Source organism: Glycine max, chromosome 11, assembly GCF_000004515.6.
Source record: "Glycine max cultivar Williams 82 chromosome 11, Glycine_max_v4.0, whole genome shotgun sequence".
Taxonomy (NCBI): domain Eukaryota; kingdom Viridiplantae; phylum Streptophyta; class Magnoliopsida; order Fabales; family Fabaceae; genus Glycine; species Glycine max.
Window position 1 is genome coordinate 36,773,253 of NC_038247.2, and position 27,946 is coordinate 36,801,198.

Sequence of the window (27,946 nt, forward strand, 5' to 3'; positions counted from 1 at the left end):
AAACTACCCAAATTAACAATCCAATTTTTTTTAAAAAAAAATTAATATAAATCTAATATGAATATCCAACTAGCATTGGGTATGAATACATACCCAATACATTTACAACATGATTTTAGGAGTATCCATGTTTCACATACAGACTAAATTAGATCGTATGAAACTTCAAGAACTAAAAAAAAAAAGTATAAAAACTAAAAATATATTTACCCACTATTTAATTAAACAGGGAATATAATAACAAATTTCACCTTATTTAGAAATTATCGATGACACAATTTTATTTTGGTCATTCCTATTTATTCCTTAAACTACCATATATAAGTTGTTTATATTCCTCCGGCAGCTCTTCTAAATCTACAAAGAAGTTAACCAATTTTACAACCAAAGTTAACATTGCAGTTTTCAGAAAGAAAATTTCTCAAATTGAAAGGTAGCTATATTAATTCATTTTGCCACTGTCTCCACACCATCACTCTTGTTACAACCATCAGTATCCATAGTTGTCCTCTGTACAGTCTTGTAAGTGTAACTGCTTGCCAAGAAGAGAAAGGCACACAAATCCAAAGCATTGATGACAGCCAACATCCAATAAAACCTATCCAAACGACTTGAATTTATGTCCTTCCCAATCCAACTCTTGCCATTTTTCCCTGTGACATGGTTCACAATGATGATTAGAAAGCTGCTTAAGAAGTTTCCCACTCCAATCACACTGAGATATAAAGCCATTCCTATGCTTCTCATTGAGTCAGGAACTTGGTCATAGAAATACTCTTGCAACCCAACAAGAGAAAATGAATTTGCAATGCCAAGTATCAAGTATTGGGGTATCAACCACATCACACTCATTGTCCTTTGTCCAACGATTCTTAGTCTCTTTGCTTCTACTAAGGCAGCAGCAACCATGACTATGACTGAGAATGTCATGCCAATGCTGATCCTCCTAAGGATGCTGATGCCTCTTTCATTGCCTGTGACTTTACTTAGAATTGGAACAATGACCCTATCGTATATTGGGAGAGATATTAAGACACCAATTGCTGCAACAGAAACAAGGGAAGCAGGTGGCAGTGTGAAACTTTCGGTCATCTTTAAGTTCATGGTAGTTGCTTGCTTGACAAAAAGTGTTGAGGCTTGTGCCCAGCATACTCCAGTTGTTAATGAAGTTAGCCATATGGGAACTACATTTAGAACAAGTTTTGTCTCCTCCACTCTTGTCACTGTTGCTAATCTCCATGCATTATCTCTCTGCTCAACATATTTCTCTTCAATTATTGCAGCCTTGTCTAGAAACCTATTCATTGAATTCATAGAGTATTAATTTCAATGATATTTGTAGGTAGTAGGTTGGTTCAAGTCTATCTTTCTTACTGCTAAATTAACAATCATTTAAAAAATAGATACATTCCATTGAACTCTAACAACCAAAATAAGACAAAACTTAGATGTAATTCTTTAGGTGCTGTTTTCCGATTAAAATTAGAGTTTCATCTCAATAAGATGCTAACCTATGTTGACCTTTAATTTAAACCTTTGTTTGGTAGATTATTGATGTAAAACTCCAATTCTGATTGGAAAACAACACCAAAAGCATCTAAATAACTGCATTTAAGTTTTGTCCCAAAAAATTTAGTCTCAATCTGACAAGGTCCATGTGTGATACCTGAGTCCGCTAGTGTGGCTCAGAAGTCTTCCTTGCGACTTCTCTAACTCTGGGATTTCATACAAAAGAGCTGGATTTGAAGGACAAGACAAATTCCTTTTCCTAATTGCTGCAACTAAAACCTGTAAAATTGGCCTAAAAGGGTTTCCTGCTGGCTGCTTGTACCTATAAAAAGGCCTCCCTGCATAGAAAGCTATGGTAGTGAGAGCCATGAGAATAGTTATGATGAGACTAGCAACTCCCCAACTGACAAAGTCTTGAACATAAACAACCACTGTTGCACCAAGCAACATAGCAAAGCACACAGTGAAGCTCCACAAGTTGAAGAAGGACATCTTCTTCTTCCTTTCTTCCCGGTGATCCTCGTCGAATTGATCAGCTCCAAAGCTTTGCAAGCATGGTTTGTGTCCCCCAGTGCCCAAGGAGATGCAGTAAATGGCAAGGAAGAAAGCCACTTCATGAGCCACCCTAGGCTGATTATTGATGTTTGGCTTTAGACTTGGGATGAATTGTGACAAAATCAAGAGGCTTAATCCCTGGTTTGACAAGTAAAAATTAGGTTTATTTTTCATGGAAACAATTAATATATGAGAGCTTGCATTTGATGTGTAAACAGAATTATCAGTATCTCCGGTATGATTATAAGCATCGTACTTAAAAAATTTCAATTTTTTGTCAAAATGACTACCGGTTTGGCTTTTTTAAAACAAATTTGATAATTCTCTGCTTCATTTTTTCCCCTCCAATTGTTCCAATTCGTCTATAAAAGAAATTCAAATTTATTTTCAGGATTAAAGGAGTCTCAAATTGATCAAAGACAGGATATATGAAGTGTAGAACCGCACATTACCAAGTTATAATAAAAACATGTTGCACATTGATTAAAAAATTGGATTTACCATTAAGTATACGAGGGAAGAAAATATGATCATGTTAAATCCACCAGTGTAGGCATCAGCAACAAATCCCCCAACCAGAGGCATCAAGGTTGTTGTTCCTGCCCAGTAGTTTACACTCTTGGCAGCTGTACTGAGGTCTTGATGGATCACTTTAGTCAGGTACGTGATAAGATTAGAGAACATCGCAAAGTAGCTTATCCTTTCACTAAATTCAAATACTGCTCCATATATTGAAACAGAATCACAAAGTTAAGTTCATGTTAATTAAATACATCTGTTATGCAATTTAATTCGTGACTACTCCCTAACTCCAATAAATCTCAAGACAGTTTAATTATGCTAAAATTGTGTGGAGTACCAAGCTGTAAAGATGGAAATTTGATTTTATCTGGTTTTGGAATGCAATGCACCTTTACTTTGAAGATCATTTGGCAGTTTCTACTGCCTATCGTGACATTGTATGAACACCTTTTTCTTAACTAAAATTTGGTTGCTGAATGTCTTTTTTACGGGGGAAGGATTAATTAACTTTTTAGTTCTCATTTTATTTGAATTTTCTTTAGTCCCTCAATTTTTTTTGACCAGTTTTAATCTCTCATAAATTTCTCTATTCCATTAATCTTTGCACATGACATTATTTTAAAATCACCTTTTTGCTTCAATTTTCGTTTTTATTCCCTCAAAAAATAATTTGACCATTTTTGTAGGGATAGAAAGCGGTCATTTTTTTAGAGACTAAAAACAATCAATTTATTTTTTCAAAGGCCAAAAATCAGAATATCTTTTGGACAATTTAATTTTTCTAAAATATCATGCGAGTATTACATTATCATTAACTGTTCACGTTAACCGTTAACAGTAGGAAATGAAAATAAAACGGACAATATAAGAGACCAAAACTGATCAAAATATTTTTTAAGAACTAAAAGTGAAAACTCATATAAAATGAGAGAGTAAAAAGTTATTTATCCTTTTTTTATTTACCATGATTATAATCTCAACGGAGATTCAAACTTACCCTTTGAATTGTTTGAGGCCATATGGTTAGCAAATAGCCATTAATAAGGTTAAAAATTAACTAAAAAACATTGCTTAATTGTTTGATGCATAAAAACTCTTGTAAATTTCTTACTAAGAACAAAAAGAGAAGCTTTCCATACGCCCGTGGAAGCACGGAAAGGAAGTCTTCCTTTATAATCCACAGATGCATCATGCACCCATTTCTCTTCTTCACTTGTACCTTCCTTCCTCTTCTCCATTTCTTGCTCCATTTGACAATGCCAAAAGGGTCTTCCCAGGGAGGGGCTGCTCCATAGACAAAGAAAATGAGAATGTGATATCTGTGGTTGGTGGCCTCATCAGTGACACTTGAAATTAATGTAGTAATGAAAATTGTTACCTTCGCTTGGTTAAATATGCACTATGAGCTTGTTGAAAGAGATACTGCAATATAACCAAACTTACCAATATGAAGTTTTTATAATCAAACTTAATATTGAGTGAGCTAGTAATTTGTTCATTCAAATGACAATCTCAACCGCGGAATTCGATGTACAAACGCTTAGAAGTGTTTGATGAACAAGTTAATGAAATATAAATTGTAATAAAATGCTGTATTTATATAAATTTTTAATGTAATTTTATATTTTATAAAAAAACATTTTTTAGATATATAATTTTTTAAGACTAAAATATGTTTTTATTCTTAATAAATACTCAATTTTTGGTTTGTCCTCCAATTAAAAACTTGTTTGTATAGAGTCTCTAATAAAATAATTATTTAATTTGTTTTCATTCTTGACATTTTATTTTAATCTTTGATAAATTAATGAATTTTTTTAGTTCCTTATAAGTTTTGTCCATTTTGTATTAGTTTCTTTTGAAGAAGATTTAATAACAAATAGACAAATTCATTAGGAACTTGAAATAAAATTCATTAATTTATCGGAGCAAAAAATAATATAAAAAATAAAAATAAAAATATTATTTTATTAGAGACTTATTAAAAAAAATATTTATAAGAGATCCAAAATAAAGTTTTTAATTTATCAAAAACTAAAAATGTATTTTAACTTTTTTTTAATGTACTTTAAATATTTCTTCTGATAATAAGAGACTAATTCGTTTTAAGCCAACGATTTGGAAGAAAATATGTGTACATTAAAAAAATTACTCTAAACATAACTTTTGATTTAGATCAATGGGTGCCCATATTTTTCACTAATTAAAGTTGTACAATCAAATATGTGGCTTTGTGAATTGTTAAGAGTCAGGGCAACTAAAGCAGGTAACCTTGGCGTATTGAGTTGCTTCACAGTTTAACACTGCCACTTTTGGCACCTAGTTGCATTAAAATATGAGAAATTATACTTTTACAACAAGTCTTATAACAAAGAAAGAAAAGTTAGAAAAGAAAAAAAATTAAAATATAATAAATAAAATGATAGAAAAGGATAAATGCATGTTATATAAATTGTTGTAAGAATTATTATATATATATCATATTTATTAAAATATTATGGCTTGTATTACAAGAGATTCCCATGTCTCTCTCAGAGTGGATGTGCCTTATGTTCTTCCTCCCAATCTAGTTGGTTCCTGATCCTGTATTTGCAATGTCGCTAGCTTCCTGCATTTTGTTAAGTTTTCAGAACATTTAATCTGAAATATAAAATTTTATTTTAGAATGATCTTTTCAAAATATAAAAAGTTATATTCTAAAATATTAAATACTTTTGTGGAATGTAATTTTACATTCTAAATTAAGTGCAAGAAGCAATATGGGATTTTCCATCTTTTACATTCTTGTAGACCATGATTTGAGGGATTCGTTTGATCCCTCTTTTGCTGGATAATTTTTTATCTTTGACTTAAAAAAGAAAAAGAAGAAGAAGCAATATGGAAGATAAAAAAATAACTGCCCCAATTAAATTTGAGACCTCAAACAGTCATTCCAATCATTCATCATTAATCCATCAAAAAAATGAGTAGAGTTAAATTAGATCCATATTTTCATTGTGTCAAAAATTCCGACTCAACATAATCCGAGATCAATGAGTTGGTTTGACCGGCCAATTTGTTAAGAAAATATCATAAATATTGTAATCATTATTTTCATCTTAATTTTTCTCTTTAAATTTTATAATCAAATATAATTAAAAAGACCGATGAAAATATAATTAAAAATATAAATACCGTAAAACATTAAAATTAGTAAATTAAGGAACCAATTTATAAATTGATACTTATGACAGGATCATAAACTTTAAGCTAAATTGTTTATTTATTACAAAAAAAATTCCTTCACATGATTTTACAATTTTAAACAACAAAATTAATGAAGCTATATTAAATTATATATTCATTTTAAAGAATGAACTTCAATTTAGTCCACGGACAATATAATTTCATGCAAATATAGTAGTACCTAAGCATATAAAAATATAAAGTTTAATGCACATGCATATTGATTGAGAGTATAAAACAATTTTACATTGTCATATAATTACGAATCATTATTTGAATTACTTTAAAATAATTATTTTAAAAGTCAATAAAATTATTATACATAATAGGTTGTCATTGAATGATTATGTAAAACTTTTTATACGGTCAAAAATATAATTAAAAATGACTAATATATCGGCTCAACCAATTCACAACTTGACTTTTGGTTGGTTATATAAATTGGGTTATGCGAATTCAACATTTGAAATTTTCTAAACCAACCAACTCATTTAGCATGTAAGAGAATCTTCAATGGAAGAATTTATTTTGGATTCTTTGACCACTTTTTGAGTCTCCTGATATTACATAGGATGCAATAATTTTTACCATATTTTGTTCTAGTGGTAGAACCCAATTTGATTTCTTAGATTTTACTTGTAAAAAAAATAGTCTCTCTTTTCTCTCAAATGATATTAAAAAACAATATTTCTTGGAGAGAAAAAAAGTTCTCGAGAATTTTTACCCAAGAATCTAAGCTCCAGTACGAAAGACTCTTGAGAGAGAATAATGATAGATCTAATGGACAAAAATTCTTAAACCCCATTAAAAATGTTATTATATGAGTGACCCGACATATAAAACTTATTTCAACATCATTATACTAAATCACGACATTTACATAAATTTAAAGCACATATTTTGAGGCATAACAGTAACCATCAGAGAATAATTATAATTAATTTCAACAATGATCATACAATCCACAAATATTACATACAACATCAATTTATAAATTAGAGAATTAATACAAGTTGGTCTTCATGGGTTTTGTAATTTTGTTTGTCTTAGCTTACAAGTTCATAGTGGATCTTAGAGTGATTCTTAGGGCTCCCTAACATTTTTCCTAGGATTTTCTTGATTTTAAATTCATTTTTAGTCTTAGAATTACCAAATAAAGTCTTCTAATATCCAATATCAAGTTGTTGTCCTATTTCACAAAGTTTCACTCTTAAACTTGTCTTCAAATTTTTAAGTGTTTCAGAACTCGATTTTTCATAAATTCTACATGTTACCCCATATTTTCACACCTAAAAATCATTTTTGAAGTCAAATATTTAAGAAAAACAATTCATACTTCCATAACCACCATTTTAATTTTGTGACAGATTTAATCCTATAAAATATCCTTAAACTAGTTTTGTTCATAACTTTTGCTAGAAAACTCCAATTTAAGGCTAACCCTATGTTTTAACATTCAAATAACTCATTTTTAACCTTAAAACTTCCAGAAAAAACAATATATCAATCAGTTCCAGTCATGGAAGCATATACGAAATTTTAAACATCACAACAACATGTAATGAAACATAGCTTCCAAAGATAGCAAAGTTAACGTTTAAGAAGTGAAAAAGACCCCCCTTACCTTAAATAAAGCTTCCAAGAAATGTTCAAGGGAAAAAATCTCATATCTTGAAGTCTCAAGCTTCAAGGGATGAAAAACAAAATTTTGGAACCAAACATAAGGACTTTGTCCGAAAATGATGAAGAAATGAGTAGAAAAGAAGAGATTTAAGAGCTTTTTACCAAAGCTTTAAGAGAAGGAGTCTCAAGACACTACTATAGAGCTTGGAAGAAGATGGAAATGGTGTTCTCTTCCGCCTTGAAGTTCTCATGCAAGAAGAAGAAAATGAAGGTTCAAGTTATGCTTTTTGGAGAGAAAATGGTGAGAAATAATGCAAAGCTTTGCCAAATGCTATTGATAAGTTCGCTTGACAAGCTTGAATGACCATTTGATGGCCATGTTGGAGGCGCCAAAGGGCATCATATATGGGTATTTTGCCTTTTGAACTTTTAAACAAAAATGGCTAAAGTAGACTTAAGCAAAAATAGTAAAAAAAAATTTGCTAAAACTAATAAATCTTATCTTAAGCTTTTAAATTAGTGTGCTAACTTCCTAGATTAGTGTGTTAACCTTCCTTGAGATATGTGTACTTAGAGGGAATCTTGCACAGATTCCACTCACATAGAGATAAATTATACGACGATTCAATGCGTAGTACAATTCTTGCACAATTGACAATCTAACTAAGACAATTTCTATTTTTCTACCAAATTTTACTTAATCAATCACATACATACATGCATGCATATATATGCATAGCACGAGATTTTATAATTAAAAACATATAGCTACTGAAATTAAATTCATACGTGTACAAATGACATAACACAATTTTGTCTATGAGTCTGAGTTGTAATTTTGCAGAGTGTTACAACTCTAACTTATTTTAATTATTCTTCATCATATAATCAGCCACTTTAATTAGTCACCAACTAATTGAACTAAAATTCTATTTTTAAACTAGTTGTATAGTCATTTATGAAAATGCCATTGATTTTAAACTCTTATCACTTAATTACCCATCTTCTAATTCTATGAAATCTAGATCACCATTAATCAACCTTAACTATCCCTACTTAATTTTTAACTTTACTTTCATTAATTACTAGACCAAAATTTAATTATTAACATCTAGGCCATTAATGAGTTGACCATTATTTGACCAGAGAATTTTCTTTGAACTATTCTTATTCTTTTTAGACTTTAGCTTAAAAATTTAAGAGATTAACCATGCTTAGGTATCATGTGGTACCATCTCATTTTCTACCACTTCAATAGTCTAAAAACACTACTCAATCATACAACAAAGAAATACCATTGTCTACCACATACACATGAAAATTTGGGATGTTACAAGGGGAAAACAAGTTGAAGGAGACCCAAAAGTATCTAGCACACATAGATTTAAGCAACTTGTATTTAAGTTTGTTAGATCAATAGCAAATGTGTTGTGGTATGTGACTCAAAATCACCAAAGCCATAAATGGGAAGGATTCAATTGTTGATGTCATAACTAAATTTCAGTTATCATAACTGAATTCAGTTGTCATAACTGAATTGGTGACTTGGCACTAAAGGAAAAAATTTGTTCCTAGAGCTAGCAACTAGAGTATATATACTCTTGATCATGTAATTCAGAGAGAGTTTTTCTTTTGTAGAAAAACAGAGAGAGAGTTCAACAGAAAAGGAGAGCTAGGAGATTGACAGAGGTTTTGAAAAAGTGAAACCGAGAGAGATCAAGCTAGTTGCTGCTTGTATTTTTCATGATCAATATGATGATGATGAGCTGCCATTTCTCGTGGATGTAGGCACATTGCTGAACCACGTTAAATCTGGTGTTGATCCTTGGTTGCTTGCTTTGCTGTGTTTTCTGTTTTTCTTTGATCTTGTGCAGGTTCTACAGGTAACAGAACCAGTAGTAAAACCAACAAGTGGCGCCGTCTGTGGAGACAAGATCAAGAAAGATGGGAACAACAAAGTTTCCGTCAACTTCAATGTTTTAAAGGCTCTTGAACGTTTCAGCTTCCAAAGGCTTGCTTAACGACACTTGCTCGCTAAGCGAGAGTAAATGAATTTTAACTTAGCGAGTTGGGCGCGCTAAACGCAAGAAGAGACAACGACCTCGCTGGGCAGGCTGGGCGAGCACATCTCTAACCGATCCTCTTCTAGGGTTTTTCAACCCGCTAAGCGAGCTGAATGCCTCGCTTAGCGGATGCCACTCACTGAGTGGATCTGCCTCGCTTAGCTAGTCATCAGCTACTTGAACCTTCTCTTCTTTTGGCCAAAAACTGAAGTAGTTTCAACATTAATTCACAAAATTAGAGTATCTGCTATATAAAATCACAATAAACATGAAAATATGTACAATTCCTAAAAAAAGAACCATAAATTAGAGGTAAAGCGCCAATTCTGTGCAAATATCCAATACAAAACAAAGTTGTGAATAGCGACTGACAATAACATTGACATGGCTAGGGTGTATAGAGTATACTTCGAGAACACGCACTTATAAAATGACTGAAGTCGCGCTTGTTCAACCTCCTCCAACAGGACCTTCCTTTTTCAAAACTATTATAACATGTTAAGATGAATTTGTGATTTGGGGTTGAGGGTTCTTGATTTGGGGTTGTGATTTGAGATTCTTGATTTGTGGTTCTTGACCTATTCTAGGTTATGTTCTTGTTATGGGTTGTGTTCTTCATTTGGGTTCTAGATTATGTTTTCCATCTGGATTCTTAGATGTTGTTCTTGCGTTTATAGAATGAACATGTTTATAGAAAAAAATGTATTTTGTGATGATTTTTAGCCACCAATAATTTTATATTTTTAATGATGCTAGATCTGCCCTAATAGAATGGCTACTTTGAACCTTTTAATTAAGATAGGACCAAAGCGGATTTTCTAAAAAAATAAAGGACTAAACTGAATATAAAAAAAATATAAGATAAAAGATCAAATAAATCATTTAATCTACAATGATTAGTTAAGTTATATCAATATAATTTGATTTCTCCTAAAAAAACGTTGATCTACTTAATTTTATTGCCCTATATACATTTGTACATGCGCATATAATGTTTTTATTACTAAATAAAGATTAATACAAATTATATATTGAATTAAATATAAATAATACATACGTGGATAAGATTATTATATTGACTTAACTATAATTTTAAAAAATTAATATTACCAAATATTAATAAGAAATTTTAAAGAAATGTAATAATTTCTTTTGCATTAGATTTATGACACACATAAATTAACCTATTACTTTATTTAGTTCATTACTATCATTAGCAATAGATCTAATTTTTCTTATCATAATGAACACACATTTCTATTTTTAAGAAAATAATAAATTACCAAATTAGTAATTATTTAATGGGAAAATTATGTTTTTATAGTCTTTATACTTTTACTTTTTTAGTTTCTGAAGTTTTATATCGTCAAATTTTGTCCCTATGCTTTAGTAAAAATTCGTCATGAGGATTTTTTTATTTTTAAATTAATTACAATGACATGATTTTTTTTTTAAAAAAGAAGTTATTAAAATGTCTCTACCAAACACATCAAACCTTAATTTTCAATGACTTCATTCTTGTCTTCATTTTCATCTTCATTCTTCAAAAGTTCATGTTGCATATCTATGAATCCGCACGATTCCTCATCCATATTTGTACGGGTCCGTACGCTTAATACAAATTCTTAAAAAATAATACAATATGCATATATTGACATTGGAATTTAATATAAGTGTGACTATATTTTATAAATGATGAAAAGAAACACAAATAAGCATAATTTATAATATAAAATGAAATGAAATTAAATTCTTTAACATGACAAAAAAGTATCTAATAAAAAACTTGTATTAAATAAATACTCCACTAAAATTTATGACAACTAAACATAACTATGATGTCACACATAAATCGTCTTAATCTCATCATTTTTTGTCCATAGTCCTTGAAAAAAAATTGCTTCCAAATTTGATCCATCAAGAGAAAGAGTAACAACTTCAAGAATTTCATCCCCTTCAAGTGGATCCCATTCATTTCTACCGATATCCCACATTTAGCTCTCACCCTCTTTATAACTCTTAGTCTTTCCTTATAAAAAGATAATATTTTTAAGGTCAAATATGCTTTTGATCCCTAATAAATACTCAATTTTTATGTTTGTTCCCTAATTAATTTTTGCTTTACATTGAGTCCCTAATAAAATAACACTTTTATTTTTTATCCTTGATGTTTTGTTTTAGTCCCCGATAAATAAAATTTTTTTTGTTTGTTTCCTACTAAATTACCAAATTTTGTTTGTCTGTATTAATAAAAAAAATGGGAAATGTTTATTTTGGAGCAAACAAAAAATTTGCTAATTTATTAGGGACTAAAAATAAGTGTCAAGGACTAAAAATAAAATTATTGTTTTATTAGAGACTCATTGCAAAATAAAAATTTATTAGGAAATAAATACGAATATTTATCAAAGATCAAAAACATATTTAAGTTTATTTTTAATTATTGGACTTAAAAAAAGTACCCAAATTAACTTTCCAATTTTAAAAAAAAAATATTGGTACATATCTAGTACGAGTATCCAATGAGTATTGGGTATGAGTACCCACTATTTAATTAAACAGTGAATATAATAATGAATTTCACCTTATTTACAAATTATCGATGACAATTTTATTTTGGTCATACCTATTTATTCCTTAAGCTACCATATATAAGTTGTTTATATTCCTCCGACAGCTCTTCTAAATCTACAAAGCAGTTCACCAATTTTACAACCAAAGTTAAAATTGCAGTTTTCAGAAATAAAATTTCCCAAATTGAAAGGTAGCTATATTAATTCATTTTGCCACTGTCTCCACACCATCACTCTTGTTACAACCATCAGTATCCATAGTTCTCCTCTGTACTGTCTTGTAAGTGTAACTCCTTGCCAAGAAGAGAAAGGCACACAAATCCAAAGCATTGATGACAGCCAACATCCAATAAAACCTATCCAAACGACTTGAATTTATGTCCTTCCCAATCCAACTCTTGCCATTTTTCCCTGTGACATGGTTCACAATGATGATTAGAAAGCTGCTTAAGAAGTTTCCCACTCCAGTCACACTGAGATATAAAGCCATTCCTATGCTTCTCATTGAGTCAGGAACTTGGTCATAGAAATACTCTTGCAACCCAACAAGAGAAAATGAATTTGCAATGCCAAGTATCAAGTATTGGGGTATCAACCACATCACACTCATTGTCCTTTGTCCAACGATTCTTAGTCTCTTTGCTTCTACTAAGGCAGCAGCAACCATGACTATGACTGAGAATGTCATGCCAATGCTGATCCTCCTAAGGATGCTGATGCCTCTTTCATTGCCTGTGACTTTCCTTAGAATTGGAACAATGACCCTATCGTATATTGGGAGAGATATTAAGACACCAATTGCCGCAACAGAAACAAGGGAAGCAGGTGGCAGTGTGAAACTTTCGGTCATCTTTAAATTCATGGTAGTTGCTTGCTTGACAAAAAGTGTTGAGGCTTGTGCCCAGCATACTCCAGTTGTTAATGAAGTTAGCCATATGGGAACTACATTTAGAACAAGTTTTGTCTCCTCCACTCTTGTCACTGTTGCTAATCTCCATGCATTATCTTTCTGCTCAACATATTTCTCTTCAATTATTGCAGCCTTGTCTAGAAAACTATTTATTGAATTCATAGAGTATTAATTTCAATGATATTTGTAGGTAGTAGGTTGGTTCAAGTCTATCTTTCTTACTGCTAAATTAACAATCATTTAAAAAATAGATACACTCCATTGAACTCTAACAACCAAAATAAGACAAAACTTAGATGTAATTCTTTAGGTGTTGTTCTCCGATTAAAATTAGAGTTTCATCTCAATAAGATGATAACCTATGTTGACCTTTAATTTAAACCTTTGTTTGGTAGATTATTGATGTAAAACTCCAATTCTGATTGGAAAACAACACCAAAAGCATCTAAATAACTGCATTTTAGTTTTGTCCCAAAAATTTTAGTCTCAATTTGACAAGGTCCATGTGTGATACCTGAGTCCGCTAGTGTGGCTCAGAAGCCTTCCTTGCGACTTCTCTAACTCTGGGATTTCATACAAAAGAGCTGGATTTGAAGGACAAGACAAATTCCTTTTCCTAATTGCTGCAACTAAAACCTGTAAAATTGGCCTAAAAGGGTTTCCTGCTGGCTGCTTGTACCTATAAAAAGGCCTCCCTGCATAGAAAGCTATGGTAGTGAGAGCCATGAGAATAGTGATGATGAGACTAGCAACTCCCCAACTGACAAAGTCTTGAACATAAACAACCACTGTTGCACCAAGCAGCATAGCAAAGCACACAGTAAAGCTCCACCAGTTGAAGAAGGATGTCTTCTTCTTCCTTTCTTCCCGGTGATCGTCGTTGAATTGATCAGCTCCAAAGCTTTGCAAGCATGGTTTGTGTCCCCCAGTGCCCAAGGAGATGCAGTAAATGGCAAGGAAGAAAGCCACTTCATGAGCCACCCTAGGCTGATTATTGTTGTTTGGCTTTAGACTTGGGATGAATTGTGACAGAATCAAGAGGCTTAATCCCTGGTTTGACAAGTAAAAATTAGGTTTATTTTTCATGGAAACAATTAATATATGAGAGCTTGCATTTGATGTGTAAACAGAATTATCAGTATCTCCGGTATGATTATAAGCATCATACTTAAAAAATTTCAATTTTTTGTCAAAATGACTACCGGTTTGGCTTTTTTAAAAGAAATTTGATAATTCTCTGCTTCATTTTTTCCCCTCCAATTGTTCCAATTCGTCTATAAAAGAAATTCAAATTTATTTTCAGGATTAAAGGAGTCTCAAATTGATCAAAGACAGGATATATGAAGTGTAGAACCGCACATTACCAAGTTATAATAAAAACATGTTGCACATTGATTAAAAAATTGGATTTACCATTAAGTATACGAGGGAAGAAAATATGATCATGTTAAATCCACCAGTGTAGGCATCAGCAACAAATCCCCCAACCAGAGGCATCAAGGTTGTTGTTCCTGCCCAGTAGTTTACACTCTTGGCAGCTGTACTGAGGTCTTGATGGATCACTTTAGTCAGGTACGTGATAAGATTAGAGAACATCGCAAAGTAGCTTATCCTTTCACTAAATTCAAATACTGCTCCATATATTGAAACAGAATCACAAAGTTAAGTTCATGTTAATTAAATACATCTGTTATGCAATTTAATTCGTGACTACTCCCTAACTCCAATAAATCTCAAGACAGTTTAATTATGCTAAAATTGTGTGGAGTACCAAGCTGTAAAGATGGAAATTTGATTTTATCTGGTTTTGGAATGCAATGCACCTTTACTTTGAAGATCATTTGGCAGTTTCTACTGCCTATCGTGACATTGTATGAACACCTTTTTCTTAACTAAAATTTGGTTGCTGAATGTCTTTTTTACGGGGGAAGGATTAATTAACTTTTTAGTTCTCATTTTATTTGAATTTTCTTTAGTCCCTCAATTTTTTTTGACCAGTTTTAATCTCTCATAAATTTCTCTATTCCATTAATCTTTGCACATGACATTATTTTAAAATCACCTTTTTGCTTCAATTTTCGTTTTTATTCCCTCAAAAAATAATTTGACCATTTTTGTAGGGATAGAAAGCGGTCATTTTTTTAGAGACTAAAAACAATCAATTTATTTTTTCAAAGGCCAAAAATCAGAATATCTTTTGGACAATTTAATTTTTCTAAAATATCATGCGAGTATTACATTATCATTAACTGTTCACGTTAACCGTTAACAGTAGGAAATGAAAATAAAACGGACAATATAAGAGACCAAAACTGATCAAAATATTTTTTAAGAACTAAAAGTGAAAACTCATATAAAATGAGAGAGTAAAAAGTTATTTATCCTTTTTTTATTTACCATGATTATAATCTCAACGGAGATTCAAACTTACCCTTTGAATTGTTTGAGGCCATATGGTTAGCAAATAGCCATTAATAAGGTTAAAAATTAACTAAAAAACATTGCTTAATTGTTTGATGCATAAAAACTCTTGTAAATTTCTTACTAAGAACAAAAAGAGAAGCTTTCCATACGCCCGTGGAAGCACGGAAAGGAAGTCTTCCTTTATAATCCACAGATGCATCATGCACCCATTTCTCTTCTTCACTTGTACCTTCCTTCCTCTTCTCCATTTCTTGCTCCATTTGACAATGCCAAAAGGGTCTTCCCAGGGAGGGGCTGCTCCATAGACAAAGAAAATGAGAATGTGATATCTGTGGTTGGTGGCCTCATCAGTGACACTTGAAATTAATGTAGTAATGAAAATTGTTACCTTCGCTTGGTTAAATATGCACTATGAGCTTGTTGAAAGAGATACTGCAATATAACCAAACTTACCAATATGAAGTTTTTATAATCAAACTTAATATTGAGTGAGCTAGTAATTTGTTCATTCAAATGACAATCTCAACCGCGGAATTCGATGTACAAACGCTTAGAAGTGTTTGATGAACAAGTTAATGAAATATAAATTGTAATAAAATGCTGTATTTATATAAATTTTTAATGTAATTTTATATTTTATAAAAAAACATTTTTTAGATATATAATTTTTTAAGACTAAAATATGTTTTTATTCTTAATAAATACTCAATTTTTGGTTTGTCCTCCAATTAAAAACTTGTTTGTATAGAGTCTCTAATAAAATAATTATTTAATTTGTTTTCATTCTTGACATTTTATTTTAATCTTTGATAAATTAATGAATTTTTTTAGTTCCTTATAAGTTTTGTCCATTTTGTATTAGTTTCTTTTGAAGAAGATTTAATAACAAATAGACAAATTCATTAGGAACTTGAAATAAAATTCATTAATTTATCGGAGCAAAAAATAATATAAAAAATAAAAATAAAAATATTATTTTATTAGAGACTTATTAAAAAAAATATTTATAAGAGATCCAAAATAAAGTTTTTAATTTATCAAAAACTAAAAATGTATTTTAACTTTTTTTTAATGTACTTTAAATATTTCTTCTGATAATAAGAGACTAATTCGTTTTAAGCCAACGATTTGGAAGAAAATATGTGTACATTAAAAAAATTACTCTAAACATAACTTTTGATTTAGATCAATGGGTGCCCATATTTTTCACTAATTAAAGTTGTACAATCAAATATGTGGCTTTGTGAATTGTTAAGAGTCAGGGCAACTAAAGCAGGTAACCTTGGCGTATTGAGTTGCTTCACAGTTTAACACTGCCACTTTTGGCACCTAGTTGCATTAAAATATGAGAAATTATACTTTTACAACAAGTCTTATAACAAAGAAAGAAAAGTTAGAAAAGAAAAAAAATTAAAATATAATAAATAAAATGATAGAAAAGGATAAATGCATGTTATATAAATTGTTGTAAGAATTATTATATATATATCATATTTATTAAAATATTATGGCTTGTATTACAAGAGATTCCCATGTCTCTCTCAGAGTGGATGTGCCTTATGTTCTTCCTCCCAATCTAGTTGGTTCCTGATCCTGTATTTGCAATGTCGCTAGCTTCCTGCATTTTGTTAAGTTTTCAGAACATTTAATCTGAAATATAAAATTTTATTTTAGAATGATCTTTTCAAAATATAAAAAGTTATATTCTAAAATATTAAATACTTTTGTGGAATGTAATTTTACATTCTAAATTAAGTGCAAGAAGCAATATGGGATTTTCCATCTTTTACATTCTTGTAGACCATGATTTGAGGGATTCGTTTGATCCCTCTTTTGCTGGATAATTTTTTATCTTTGACTTAAAAAAGAAAAAGAAGAAGAAGCAATATGGAAGATAAAAAAATAACTGCCCCAATTAAATTTGAGACCTCAAACAGTCATTCCAATCATTCATCATTAATCCATCAAAAAAATGAGTAGAGTTAAATTAGATCCATATTTTCATTGTGTCAAAAATTCCGACTCAACATAATCCGAGATCAATGAGTTGGTTTGACCGGCCAATTTGTTAAGAAAATATCATAAATATTGTAATCATTATTTTCATCTTAATTTTTCTCTTTAAATTTTATAATCAAATATAATTAAAAAGACCGATGAAAATATAATTAAAAATATAAATACCGTAAAACATTAAAATTAGTAAATTAAGGAACCAATTTATAAATTGATACTTATGACAGGATCATAAACTTTAAGCTAAATTGTTTATTTATTACAAAAAAAATTCCTTCACATGATTTTACAATTTTAAACAACAAAATTAATGAAGCTATATTAAATTATATATTCATTTTAAAGAATGAACTTCAATTTAGTCCACGGACAATATAATTTCATGCAAATATAGTAGTACCTAAGCATATAAAAATATAAAGTTTAATGCACATGCATATTGATTGAGAGTATAAAACAATTTTACATTGTCATATAATTACGAATCATTATTTGAATTACTTTAAAATAATTATTTTAAAAGTCAATAAAATTATTATACATAATAGGTTGTCATTGAATGATTATGTAAAACTTTTTATACGGTCAAAAATATAATTAAAAATGACTAATATATCGGCTCAACCAATTCACAACTTGACTTTTGGTTGGTTATATAAATTGGGTTATGCGAATTCAACATTTGAAATTTTCTAAACCAACCAACTCATTTAGCATGTAAGAGAATCTTCAATGGAAGAATTTATTTTGGATTCTTTGACCACTTTTTGAGTCTCCTGATATTACATAGGATGCAATAATTTTTACCATATTTTGTTCTAGTGGTAGAACCCAATTTGATTTCTTAGATTTTACTTGTAAAAAAAATAGTCTCTCTTTTCTCTCAAATGATATTAAAAAACAATATTTCTTGGAGAGAAAAAAAGTTCTCGAGAATTTTTACCCAAGAATCTAAGCTCCAGTACGAAAGACTCTTGAGAGAGAATAATGATAGATCTAATGGACAAAAATTCTTAAACCCCATTAAAAATGTTATTATATGAGTGACCCGACATATAAAACTTATTTCAACATCATTATACTAAATCACGACATTTACATAAATTTAAAGCACATATTTTGAGGCATAACAGTAACCATCAGAGAATAATTATAATTAATTTCAACAATGATCATACAATCCACAAATATTACATACAACATCAATTTATAAATTAGAGAATTAATACAAGTTGGTCTTCATGGGTTTTGTAATTTTGTTTGTCTTAGCTTACAAGTTCATAGTGGATCTTAGAGTGATTCTTAGGGCTCCCTAACATTTTTCCTAGGATTTTCTTGATTTTAAATTCATTTTTAGTCTTAGAATTACCAAATAAAGTCTTCTAATATCCAATATCAAGTTGTTGTCCTATTTCACAAAGTTTCACTCTTAAACTTGTCTTCAAATTTTTAAGTGTTTCAGAACTCGATTTTTCATAAATTCTACATGTTACCCCATATTTTCACACCTAAAAATCATTTTTGAAGTCAAATATTTAAGAAAAACAATTCATACTTCCATAACCACCATTTTAATTTTGTGACAGATTTAATCCTATAAAATATCCTTAAACTAGTTTTGTTCATAACTTTTGCTAGAAAACTCCAATTTAAGGCTAACCCTATGTTTTAACATTCAAATAACTCATTTTTAACCTTAAAACTTCCAGAAAAAACAATATATCAATCAGTTCCAGTCATGGAAGCATATACGAAATTTTAAACATCACAACAACATGTAATGAAACATAGCTTCCAAAGATAGCAAAGTTAACGTTTAAGAAGTGAAAAAGACCCCCCTTACCTTAAATAAAGCTTCCAAGAAATGTTCAAGGGAAAAAATCTCATATCTTGAAGTCTCAAGCTTCAAGGGATGAAAAACAAAATTTTGGAACCAAACATAAGGACTTTGTCCGAAAATGATGAAGAAATGAGTAGAAAAGAAGAGATTTAAGAGCTTTTTACCAAAGCTTTAAGAGAAGGAGTCTCAAGACACTACTATAGAGCTTGGAAGAAGATGGAAATGGTGTTCTCTTCCGCCTTGAAGTTCTCATGCAAGAAGAAGAAAATGAAGGTTCAAGTTATGCTTTTTGGAGAGAAAATGGTGAGAAATAATGCAAAGCTTTGCCAAATGCTATTGATAAGTTCGCTTGACAAGCTTGAATGACCATTTGATGGCCATGTTGGAGGCGCCAAAGGGCATCATATATGGGTATTTTGCCTTTTGAACTTTTAAACAAAAATGGCTAAAGTAGACTTAAGCAAAAATAGTAAAAAAAAATTTGCTAAAACTAATAAATCTTATCTTAAGCTTTTAAATTAGTGTGCTAACTTCCTAGATTAGTGTGTTAACCTTCCTTGAGATATGTGTACTTAGAGGGAATCTTGCACAGATTCCACTCACATAGAGATAAATTATACGACGATTCAATGCGTAGTACAATTCTTGCACAATTGACAATCTAACTAAGACAATTTCTATTTTTCTACCAAATTTTACTTAATCAATCACATACATACATGCATGCATATATATGCATAGCACGAGATTTTATAATTAAAAACATATAGCTACTGAAATTAAATTCATACGTGTACAAATGACATAACACAATTTTGTCTATGAGTCTGAGTTGTAATTTTGCAGAGTGTTACAACTCTAACTTATTTTAATTATTCTTCATCATATAATCAGCCACTTTAATTAGTCACCAACTAATTGAACTAAAATTCTATTTTTAAACTAGTTGTATAGTCATTTATGAAAATGCCATTGATTTTAAACTCTTATCACTTAATTACCCATCTTCTAATTCTATGAAATCTAGATCACCATTAATCAACCTTAACTATCCCTACTTAATTTTTAACTTTACTTTCATTAATTACTAGACCAAAATTTAATTATTAACATCTAGGCCATTAATGAGTTGACCATTATTTGACCAGAGAATTTTCTTTGAACTATTCTTATTCTTTTTAGACTTTAGCTTAAAAATTTAAGAGATTAACCATGCTTAGGTATCATGTGGTACCATCTCATTTTCTACCACTTCAATAGTCTAAAAACACTACTCAATCATACAACAAAGAAATACCATTGTCTACCACATACACATGAAAATTTGGGATGTTACAAGGGGAAAACAAGTTGAAGGAGACCCAAAAGTATCTAGCACACATAGATTTAAGCAACTTGTATTTAAGTTTGTTAGATCAATAGCAAATGTGTTGTGGTATGTGACTCAAAATCACCAAAGCCATAAATGGGAAGGATTCAATTGTTGATGTCATAACTAAATTTCAGTTATCATAACTGAATTCAGTTGTCATAACTGAATTGGTGACTTGGCACTAAAGGAAAAAATTTGTTCCTAGAGCTAGCAACTAGAGTATATATACTCTTGATCATGTAATTCAGAGAGAGTTTTTCTTTTGTAGAAAAACAGAGAGAGAGTTCAACAGAAAAGGAGAGCTAGGAGATTGACAGAGGTTTTGAAAAAGTGAAACCGAGAGAGATCAAGCTAGTTGCTGCTTGTATTTTTCATGATCAATATGATGATGATGAGCTGCCATTTCTCGTGGATGTAGGCACATTGCTGAACCACGTTAAATCTGGTGTTGATCCTTGGTTGCTTGCTTTGCTGTGTTTTCTGTTTTTCTTTGATCTTGTGCAGGTTCTACAGGTAACAGAACCAGTAGTAAAACCAACAAGTGGCGCCGTCTGTGGAGACAAGATCAAGAAAGATGGGAACAACAAAGTTTCCGTCAACTTCAATGTTTTAAAGGCTCTTGAACGTTTCAGCTTCCAAAGGCTTGCTTAACGACACTTGCTCGCTAAGCGAGAGTAAATGAATTTTAACTTAGCGAGTTGGGCGCGCTAAACGCAAGAAGAGACAACGACCTCGCTGGGCAGGCTGGGCGAGCACATCTCTAACCGATCCTCTTCTAGGGTTTTTCAACCCGCTAAGCGAGCTGAATGCCTCGCTTAGCGGATGCCACTCACTGAGTGGATCTGCCTCGCTTAGCTAGTCATCAGCTACTTGAACCTTCTCTTCTTTTGGCCAAAAACTGAAGTAGTTTCAACATTAATTCACAAAATTAGAGTATCTGCTATATAAAATCACAATAAACATGAAAATATGTACAATTCCTAAAAAAAGAACCATAAATTAGAGGTAAAGCGCCAATTCTGTGCAAATATCCAATACAAAACAAAGTTGTGAATAGCGACTGACAATAACATTGACATGGCTAGGGTGTATAGAGTATACTTCGAGAACACGCACTTATAAAATGACTGAAGTCGCGCTTGTTCAACCTCCTCCAACAGGACCTTCCTTTTTCAAAACTATTATAACATGTTAAGATGAATTTGTGATTTGGGGTTGAGGGTTCTTGATTTGGGGTTGTGATTTGAGATTCTTGATTTGTGGTTCTTGACCTATTCTAGGTTATGTTCTTGTTATGGGTTGTGTTCTTCATTTGGGTTCTAGATTATGTTTTCCATCTGGATTCTTAGATGTTGTTCTTGCGTTTATAGAATGAACATGTTTATAGAAAAAAATGTATTTTGTGATGATTTTTAGCCACCAATAATTTTATATTTTTAATGATGCTAGATCTGCCCTAATAGAATGGCTACTTTGAACCTTTTAATTAAGATAGGACCAAAGCGGATTTTCTAAAAAAATAAAGGACTAAACTGAATATAAAAAAAATATAAGATAAAAGATCAAATAAATCATTTAATCTACAATGATTAGTTAAGTTATATCAATATAATTTGATTTCTCCTAAAAAAACGTTGATCTACTTAATTTTATTGCCCTATATACATTTGTACATGCGCATATAATGTTTTTATTACTAAATAAAGATTAATACAAATTATATATTGAATTAAATATAAATAATACATACGTGGATAAGATTATTATATTGACTTAACTATAATTTTAAAAAATTAATATTACCAAATATTAATAAGAAATTTTAAAGAAATGTAATAATTTCTTTTGCATTAGATTTATGACACACATAAATTAACCTATTACTTTATTTAGTTCATTACTATCATTAGCAATAGATCTAATTTTTCTTATCATAATGAACACACATTTCTATTTTTAAGAAAATAATAAATTACCAAATTAGTAATTATTTAATGGGAAAATTATGTTTTTATAGTCTTTATACTTTTACTTTTTTAGTTTCTGAAGTTTTATATCGTCAAATTTTGTCCCTATGCTTTAGTAAAAATTCGTCATGAGGATTTTTTTATTTTTAAATTAATTACAATGACATGATTTTTTTTTTAAAAAAGAAGTTATTAAAATGTCTCTACCAAACACATCAAACCTTAATTTTCAATGACTTCATTCTTGTCTTCATTTTCATCTTCATTCTTCAAAAGTTCATGTTGCATATCTATGAATCCGCACGATTCCTCATCCATATTTGTACGGGTCCGTACGCTTAATACAAATTCTTAAAAAATAATACAATATGCATATATTGACATTGGAATTTAATATAAGTGTGACTATATTTTATAAATGATGAAAAGAAACACAAATAAGCATAATTTATAATATAAAATGAAATGAAATTAAATTCTTTAACATGACAAAAAAGTATCTAATAAAAAACTTGTATTAAATAAATACTCCACTAAAATTTATGACAACTAAACATAACTATGATGTCACACATAAATCGTCTTAATCTCATCATTTTTTGTCCATAGTCCTTGAAAAAAAATTGCTTCCAAATTTGATCCATCAAGAGAAAGAGTAACAACTTCAAGAATTTCATCCCCTTCAAGTGGATCCCATTCATTTCTACCGATATCCCACATTTAGCTCTCACCCTCTTTATAACTCTTAGTCTTTCCTTATAAAAAGATAATATTTTTAAGGTCAAATATGCTTTTGATCCCTAATAAATACTCAATTTTTATGTTTGTTCCCTAATTAATTTTTGCTTTACATTGAGTCCCTAATAAAATAACACTTTTATTTTTTATCCTTGATGTTTTGTTTTAGTCCCCGATAAATAAAATTTTTTTTATTTGTTTCCTACTAAATTACCAAATTTTGTTTGTCTGTATTAATAAAAAAAATGGGAAATGTTTATTTTGGAGCAAACAAAAAATTTGCTAATTTATTAGGGACTAAAAATAAGTGTCAAGGACTAAAAATAAAATTATTGTTTTATTAGAGACTCATTGCAAAATAAAAATTTATTAGGAAATAAATACGAATATTTATCAAAGATCAAAAACATATTTAAGTTTATTTTTAATTATTGGACTTAAAAAAAGTACCCAAATTAACTTTCCAATTTTAAAAAAAAAATATTGGTACATATCTAGTACGAGTATCCAATGAGTATTGGGTATGAGTACCCACTATTTAATTAAACAGTGAATATAATAATGAATTTCACCTTATTTACAAATTATCGATGACAATTTTATTTTGGTCATACCTATTTATTCCTTAAGCTACCATATATAAGTTGTTTATATTCCTCCGACAGCTCTTCTAAATCTACAAAGCAGTTCACCAATTTTACAACCAAAGTTAAAATTGCAGTTTTCAGAAATAAAATTTCCCAAATTGAAAGGTAGCTATATTAATTCATTTTGCCACTGTCTCCACACCATCACTCTTGTTACAACCATCAGTATCCATAGTTCTCCTCTGTACTGTCTTGTAAGTGTAACTCCTTGCCAAGAAGAGAAAGGCACACAAATCCAAAGCATTGATGACAGCCAACATCCAATAAAACCTATCCAAACGACTTGAATTTATGTCCTTCCCAATCCAACTCTTGCCATTTTTCCCTGTGACATGGTTCACAATGATGATTAGAAAGCTGCTTAAGAAGTTTCCCACTCCAGTCACACTGAGATATAAAGCCATTCCTATGCTTCTCATTGAGTCAGGAACTTGGTCATAGAAATACTCTTGCAACCCAACAAGAGAAAATGAATTTGCAATGCCAAGTATCAAGTATTGGGGTATCAACCACATCACACTCATTGTCCTTTGTCCAACGATTCTTAGTCTCTTTGCTTCTACTAAGGCAGCAGCAACCATGACTATGACTGAGAATGTCATGCCAATGCTGATCCTCCTAAGGATGCTGATGCCTCTTTCATTGCCTGTGACTTTCCTTAGAATTGGAACAATGACCCTATCGTATATTGGGAGAGATATTAAGACACCAATTGCCGCAACAGAAACAAGGGAAGCAGGTGGCAGTGTGAAACTTTCGGTCATCTTTAAATTCATGGTAGTTGCTTGCTTGACAAAAAGTGTTGAGGCTTGTGCCCAGCATACTCCAGTTGTTAATGAAGTTAGCCATATGGGAACTACATTTAGAACAAGTTTTGTCTCCTCCACTCTTGTCACTGTTGCTAATCTCCATGCATTATCTTTCTGCTCAACATATTTCTCTTCAATTATTGCAGCCTTGTCTAGAAAACTATTTATTGAATTCATAGAGTATTAATTTCAATGATATTTGTAGGTAGTAGGTTGGTTCAAGTCTATCTTTCTTACTGCTAAATTAACAATCATTTAAAAAATAGATACACTCCATTGAACTCTAACAACCAAAATAAGACAAAACTTAGATGTAATTCTTTAGGTGTTGTTCTCCGATTAAAATTAGAGTTTCATCTCAATAAGATGATAACCTATGTTGACCTTTAATTTAAACCTTTGTTTGGTAGATTATTGATGTAAAACTCCAATTCTGATTGGAAAACAACACCAAAAGCATCTAAATAACTGCATTTTAGTTTTGTCCCAAAAATTTTAGTCTCAATTTGACAAGGTCCATGTGTGATACCTGAGTCCGCTAGTGTGGCTCAGAAGCCTTCCTTGCGACTTCTCTAACTCTGGGATTTCATACAAAAGAGCTGGATTTGAAGGACAAGACAAATTCCTTTTCCTAATTGCTGCAACTAAAACCTGTAAAATTGGCCTAAAAGGGTTTCCTGCTGGCTGCTTGTACCTATAAAAAGGCCTCCCTGCATAGAAAGCTATGGTAGTGAGAGCCATGAGAATAGTGATGATGAGACTAGCAACTCCCCAACTGACAAAGTCTTGAACATAAACAACCACTGTTGCACCAAGCAGCATAGCAAAGCACACAGTAAAGCTCCACCAGTTGAAGAAGGATGTCTTCTTCTTCCTTTCTTCCCGGTGATCGTCGTTGAATTGATCAGCTCCAAAGCTTTGCAAGCATGGTTTGTGTCCCCCAGTGCCCAAGGAGATGCAGTAAATGGCAAGGAAGAAAGCCACTTCATGAGCCACCCTAGGCTGATTATTGTTGTTTGGCTTTAGACTTGGGATGAATTGTGACAGAATCAAGAGGCTTAATCCCTGGTTTGACAAGTAAAAATTAGGTTTATTTTTCATGGAAACAATTAATATATGAGAGCTTGCATTTGATGTGTAAACAGAATTATCAGTATCTCCGGTATGATTATAAGCATCGTACTTAAAAAATTTCAATTTTTTGTCAAAATGACTACCGGTTTGGCTTTTTTAAAAGAAATTTGATAATTCTCTGCTTCATTTTTTCCCCTCCAATTGTTCCAATTCGTCTATAAAAGAAATTCAAATTTATTTTCAGGATTAAAGGAGTCTCAAATTGATCAAAGACAGGATATATGAAGTGTAGAACCGCACATTACCAAGTTATAATAAAAACATGTTGCACATTGATTAAAAAATTGGATTTACCATTAAGTATACGAGGGAAGAAAATATGATCATGTTAAATCCACCAGTGTAGGCATCAGCAACAAATCCCCCAACCAGAGGCATCAAGGTTGTTGTTCCTGCCCAGTAGTTTACACTCTTGGCAGCTGTACTGAGGTCTTGATGGATCACTTTAGTCAGGTACGTGATAAGATTAGAGAACATCGCAAAGTAGCTTATCCTTTCACTAAATTCAAATACTGCTCCATATATTGAAACAGAATCACAAAGTTAAGTTCATGTTAATTAAATACATCTGTTATGCAATTTAATTCGTGACTACTCCCTAACTCCAATAAATCTCAAGACAGTTTAATTATGCTAAAATTGTGTGGAGTACCAAGCTGTAAAGATGGAAATTTGATTTTATCTGGTTTTGGAATGCAATGCACCTTTACTTTGAAGATCATTTGGCAGTTTCTACTGCCTATCGTGACATTGTATGAACACCTTTTTCTTAACTAAAATTTGGTTGCTGAATGTCTTTTTTACGGGGGAAGGATTAATTAACTTTTTAGTTCTCATTTTATTTGAATTTTCTTTAGTCCCTCAATTTTTTTTGACCAGTTTTAATCTCTCATAAATTTCTCTATTCCATTAATCTTTGCACATGACATTATTTTAAAATCACCTTTTTGCTTCAATTTTCGTTTTTATTCCCTCAAAAAATAATTTGACCATTTTTGTAGGGATAGAAAGCGGTCATTTTTTTAGAGACTAAAAACAATCAATTTATTTTTTCAAAGGCCAAAAATCAGAATATCTTTTGGACAATTTAATTTTTCTAAAATATCATGCGAGTATTACATTATCATTAACTGTTCACGTTAACCGTTAACAGTAGGAAATGAAAATAAAACGGACAATATAAGAGACCAAAACTGATCAAAATATTTTTTAAGAACTAAAAGTGAAAACTCATATAAAATGAGAGAGTAAAAAGTTATTTATCCTTTTTTTATTTACCATGATTATAATCTCAACGGAGATTCAAACTTACCCTTTGAATTGTTTGAGGCCATATGGTTAGCAAATAGCCATTAATAAGGTTAAAAATTAACTAAAAAACATTGCTTAATTGTTTGATGCATAAAAACTCTTGTAAATTTCTTACTAAGAACAAAAAGAGAAGCTTTCCATACGCCCGTGGAAGCACGGAAAGGAAGTCTTCCTTTATAATCCACAGATGCATCATGCACCCATTTCTCTTCTTCACTTGTACCTTCCTTCCTCTTCTCCATTTCTTGCTCCATTTGACAATGCCAAAAGGGTCTTCCCAGGGAGGGGCTGCTCCATAGACAAAGAAAATGAGAATGTGATATCTGTGGTTGGTGGCCTCATCAGTGACACTTGAAATTAATGTAGTAATGAAAATTGTTACCTTCGCTTGGTTAAATATGCACTATGAGCTTGTTGAAAGAGATACTGCAATATAACCAAACTTACCAATATGAAGTTTTTATAATCAAACTTAATATTGAGTGAGCTAGTAATTTGTTCATTCAAATGACAATCTCAACCGCGGAATTCGATGTACAAACGCTTAGAAGTGTTTGATGAACAAGTTAATGAAATATAAATTGTAATAAAATGCTGTATTTATATAAATTTTTAATGTAATTTTATATTTTATAAAAAAACATTTTTTAGATATATAATTTTTTAAGACTAAAATATGTTTTTATTCTTAATAAATACTCAATTTTT

At 30.8% G+C, this 27,946-nt stretch overlaps 3 protein-coding genes and 2 long non-coding RNA genes across 8 annotated transcripts; all 5 read right to left on the reverse strand.

Annotated features, from left to right (window-relative positions):
• Nucleotides 1-235: 235 nt before the first annotated feature.
• Nucleotides 236-4,159, reverse strand: LOC121173076 (protein NRT1/ PTR FAMILY 5.7). Of its 2 annotated transcripts, XM_041006892.1 has the most exons (5): nucleotides 3,965-4,159; nucleotides 3,698-3,870; nucleotides 2,566-2,783; nucleotides 1,667-2,202; nucleotides 236-1,297 (listed from the first exon to the last, which is right to left on the reverse strand). In XM_041006892.1, exons 2-5 carry the CDS (start codon nucleotides 3,834-3,836, stop codon nucleotides 448-450), a joined length of 1,743 nt encoding a protein of 580 aa, XP_040862826.1. In that variant the 5' UTR covers nucleotides 3,837-3,870; nucleotides 3,965-4,159; the 3' UTR covers nucleotides 236-447. The 2 variants fall into 2 exon arrangements, with proteins under 2 accessions (XP_040862826.1, XP_040862827.1); XM_041006893.1 differs by lacking the exon at nucleotides 2,566-2,783.
• A 418-nt stretch (nucleotides 4,160-4,577) lies between these two features.
• Nucleotides 4,578-7,891, reverse strand: LOC121173079 (uncharacterized). The gene is made up of 3 exons (XR_005887225.1): nucleotides 7,597-7,891; nucleotides 7,436-7,495; nucleotides 4,578-5,194 (listed from the first exon to the last, which is right to left on the reverse strand). It is a non-coding gene; the product is annotated as an uncharacterized lncRNA (long non-coding RNA).
• A 4,129-nt stretch (nucleotides 7,892-12,020) lies between these two features.
• Nucleotides 12,021-15,987, reverse strand: LOC121173075 (protein NRT1/ PTR FAMILY 5.7). Of its 2 annotated transcripts, XM_041006890.1 has the most exons (5): nucleotides 15,793-15,987; nucleotides 15,526-15,698; nucleotides 14,394-14,611; nucleotides 13,495-14,030; nucleotides 12,021-13,125 (listed from the first exon to the last, which is right to left on the reverse strand). In XM_041006890.1, the coding sequence occupies exons 2-5, from the start codon at nucleotides 15,662-15,664 to the stop codon at nucleotides 12,276-12,278; spliced, it is 1,743 nt and encodes a 580-aa protein (XP_040862824.1). In that variant the 5' UTR covers nucleotides 15,665-15,698; nucleotides 15,793-15,987; the 3' UTR covers nucleotides 12,021-12,275. The 2 variants fall into 2 exon arrangements, with proteins under 2 accessions (XP_040862824.1, XP_040862825.1); XM_041006891.1 differs by lacking the exon at nucleotides 14,394-14,611.
• Nucleotides 15,988-16,405: 418 nt separating this feature from the next.
• Nucleotides 16,406-19,719, reverse strand: LOC121173080 (uncharacterized). The gene is made up of 3 exons (XR_005887226.1): nucleotides 19,425-19,719; nucleotides 19,264-19,323; nucleotides 16,406-17,022 (listed from the first exon to the last, which is right to left on the reverse strand). It is a non-coding gene; the product is annotated as an uncharacterized lncRNA (long non-coding RNA).
• A 4,129-nt stretch (nucleotides 19,720-23,848) lies between these two features.
• On the reverse strand, nucleotides 23,849-27,815 carry LOC102669046 (protein NRT1/ PTR FAMILY 5.7). Of its 2 annotated transcripts, XM_006591732.4 has the most exons (5): nucleotides 27,621-27,815; nucleotides 27,354-27,526; nucleotides 26,222-26,439; nucleotides 25,323-25,858; nucleotides 23,849-24,953 (listed from the first exon to the last, which is right to left on the reverse strand). In XM_006591732.4, the coding sequence occupies exons 2-5, from the start codon at nucleotides 27,490-27,492 to the stop codon at nucleotides 24,104-24,106; spliced, it is 1,743 nt and encodes a 580-aa protein (XP_006591795.3). In that variant the 5' UTR covers nucleotides 27,493-27,526; nucleotides 27,621-27,815; the 3' UTR covers nucleotides 23,849-24,103. The 2 variants fall into 2 exon arrangements, with proteins under 2 accessions (XP_006591795.3, XP_014619712.2); XM_014764226.3 differs by lacking the exon at nucleotides 26,222-26,439.
• Nucleotides 27,816-27,946: the final 131 nt, after the last annotated feature.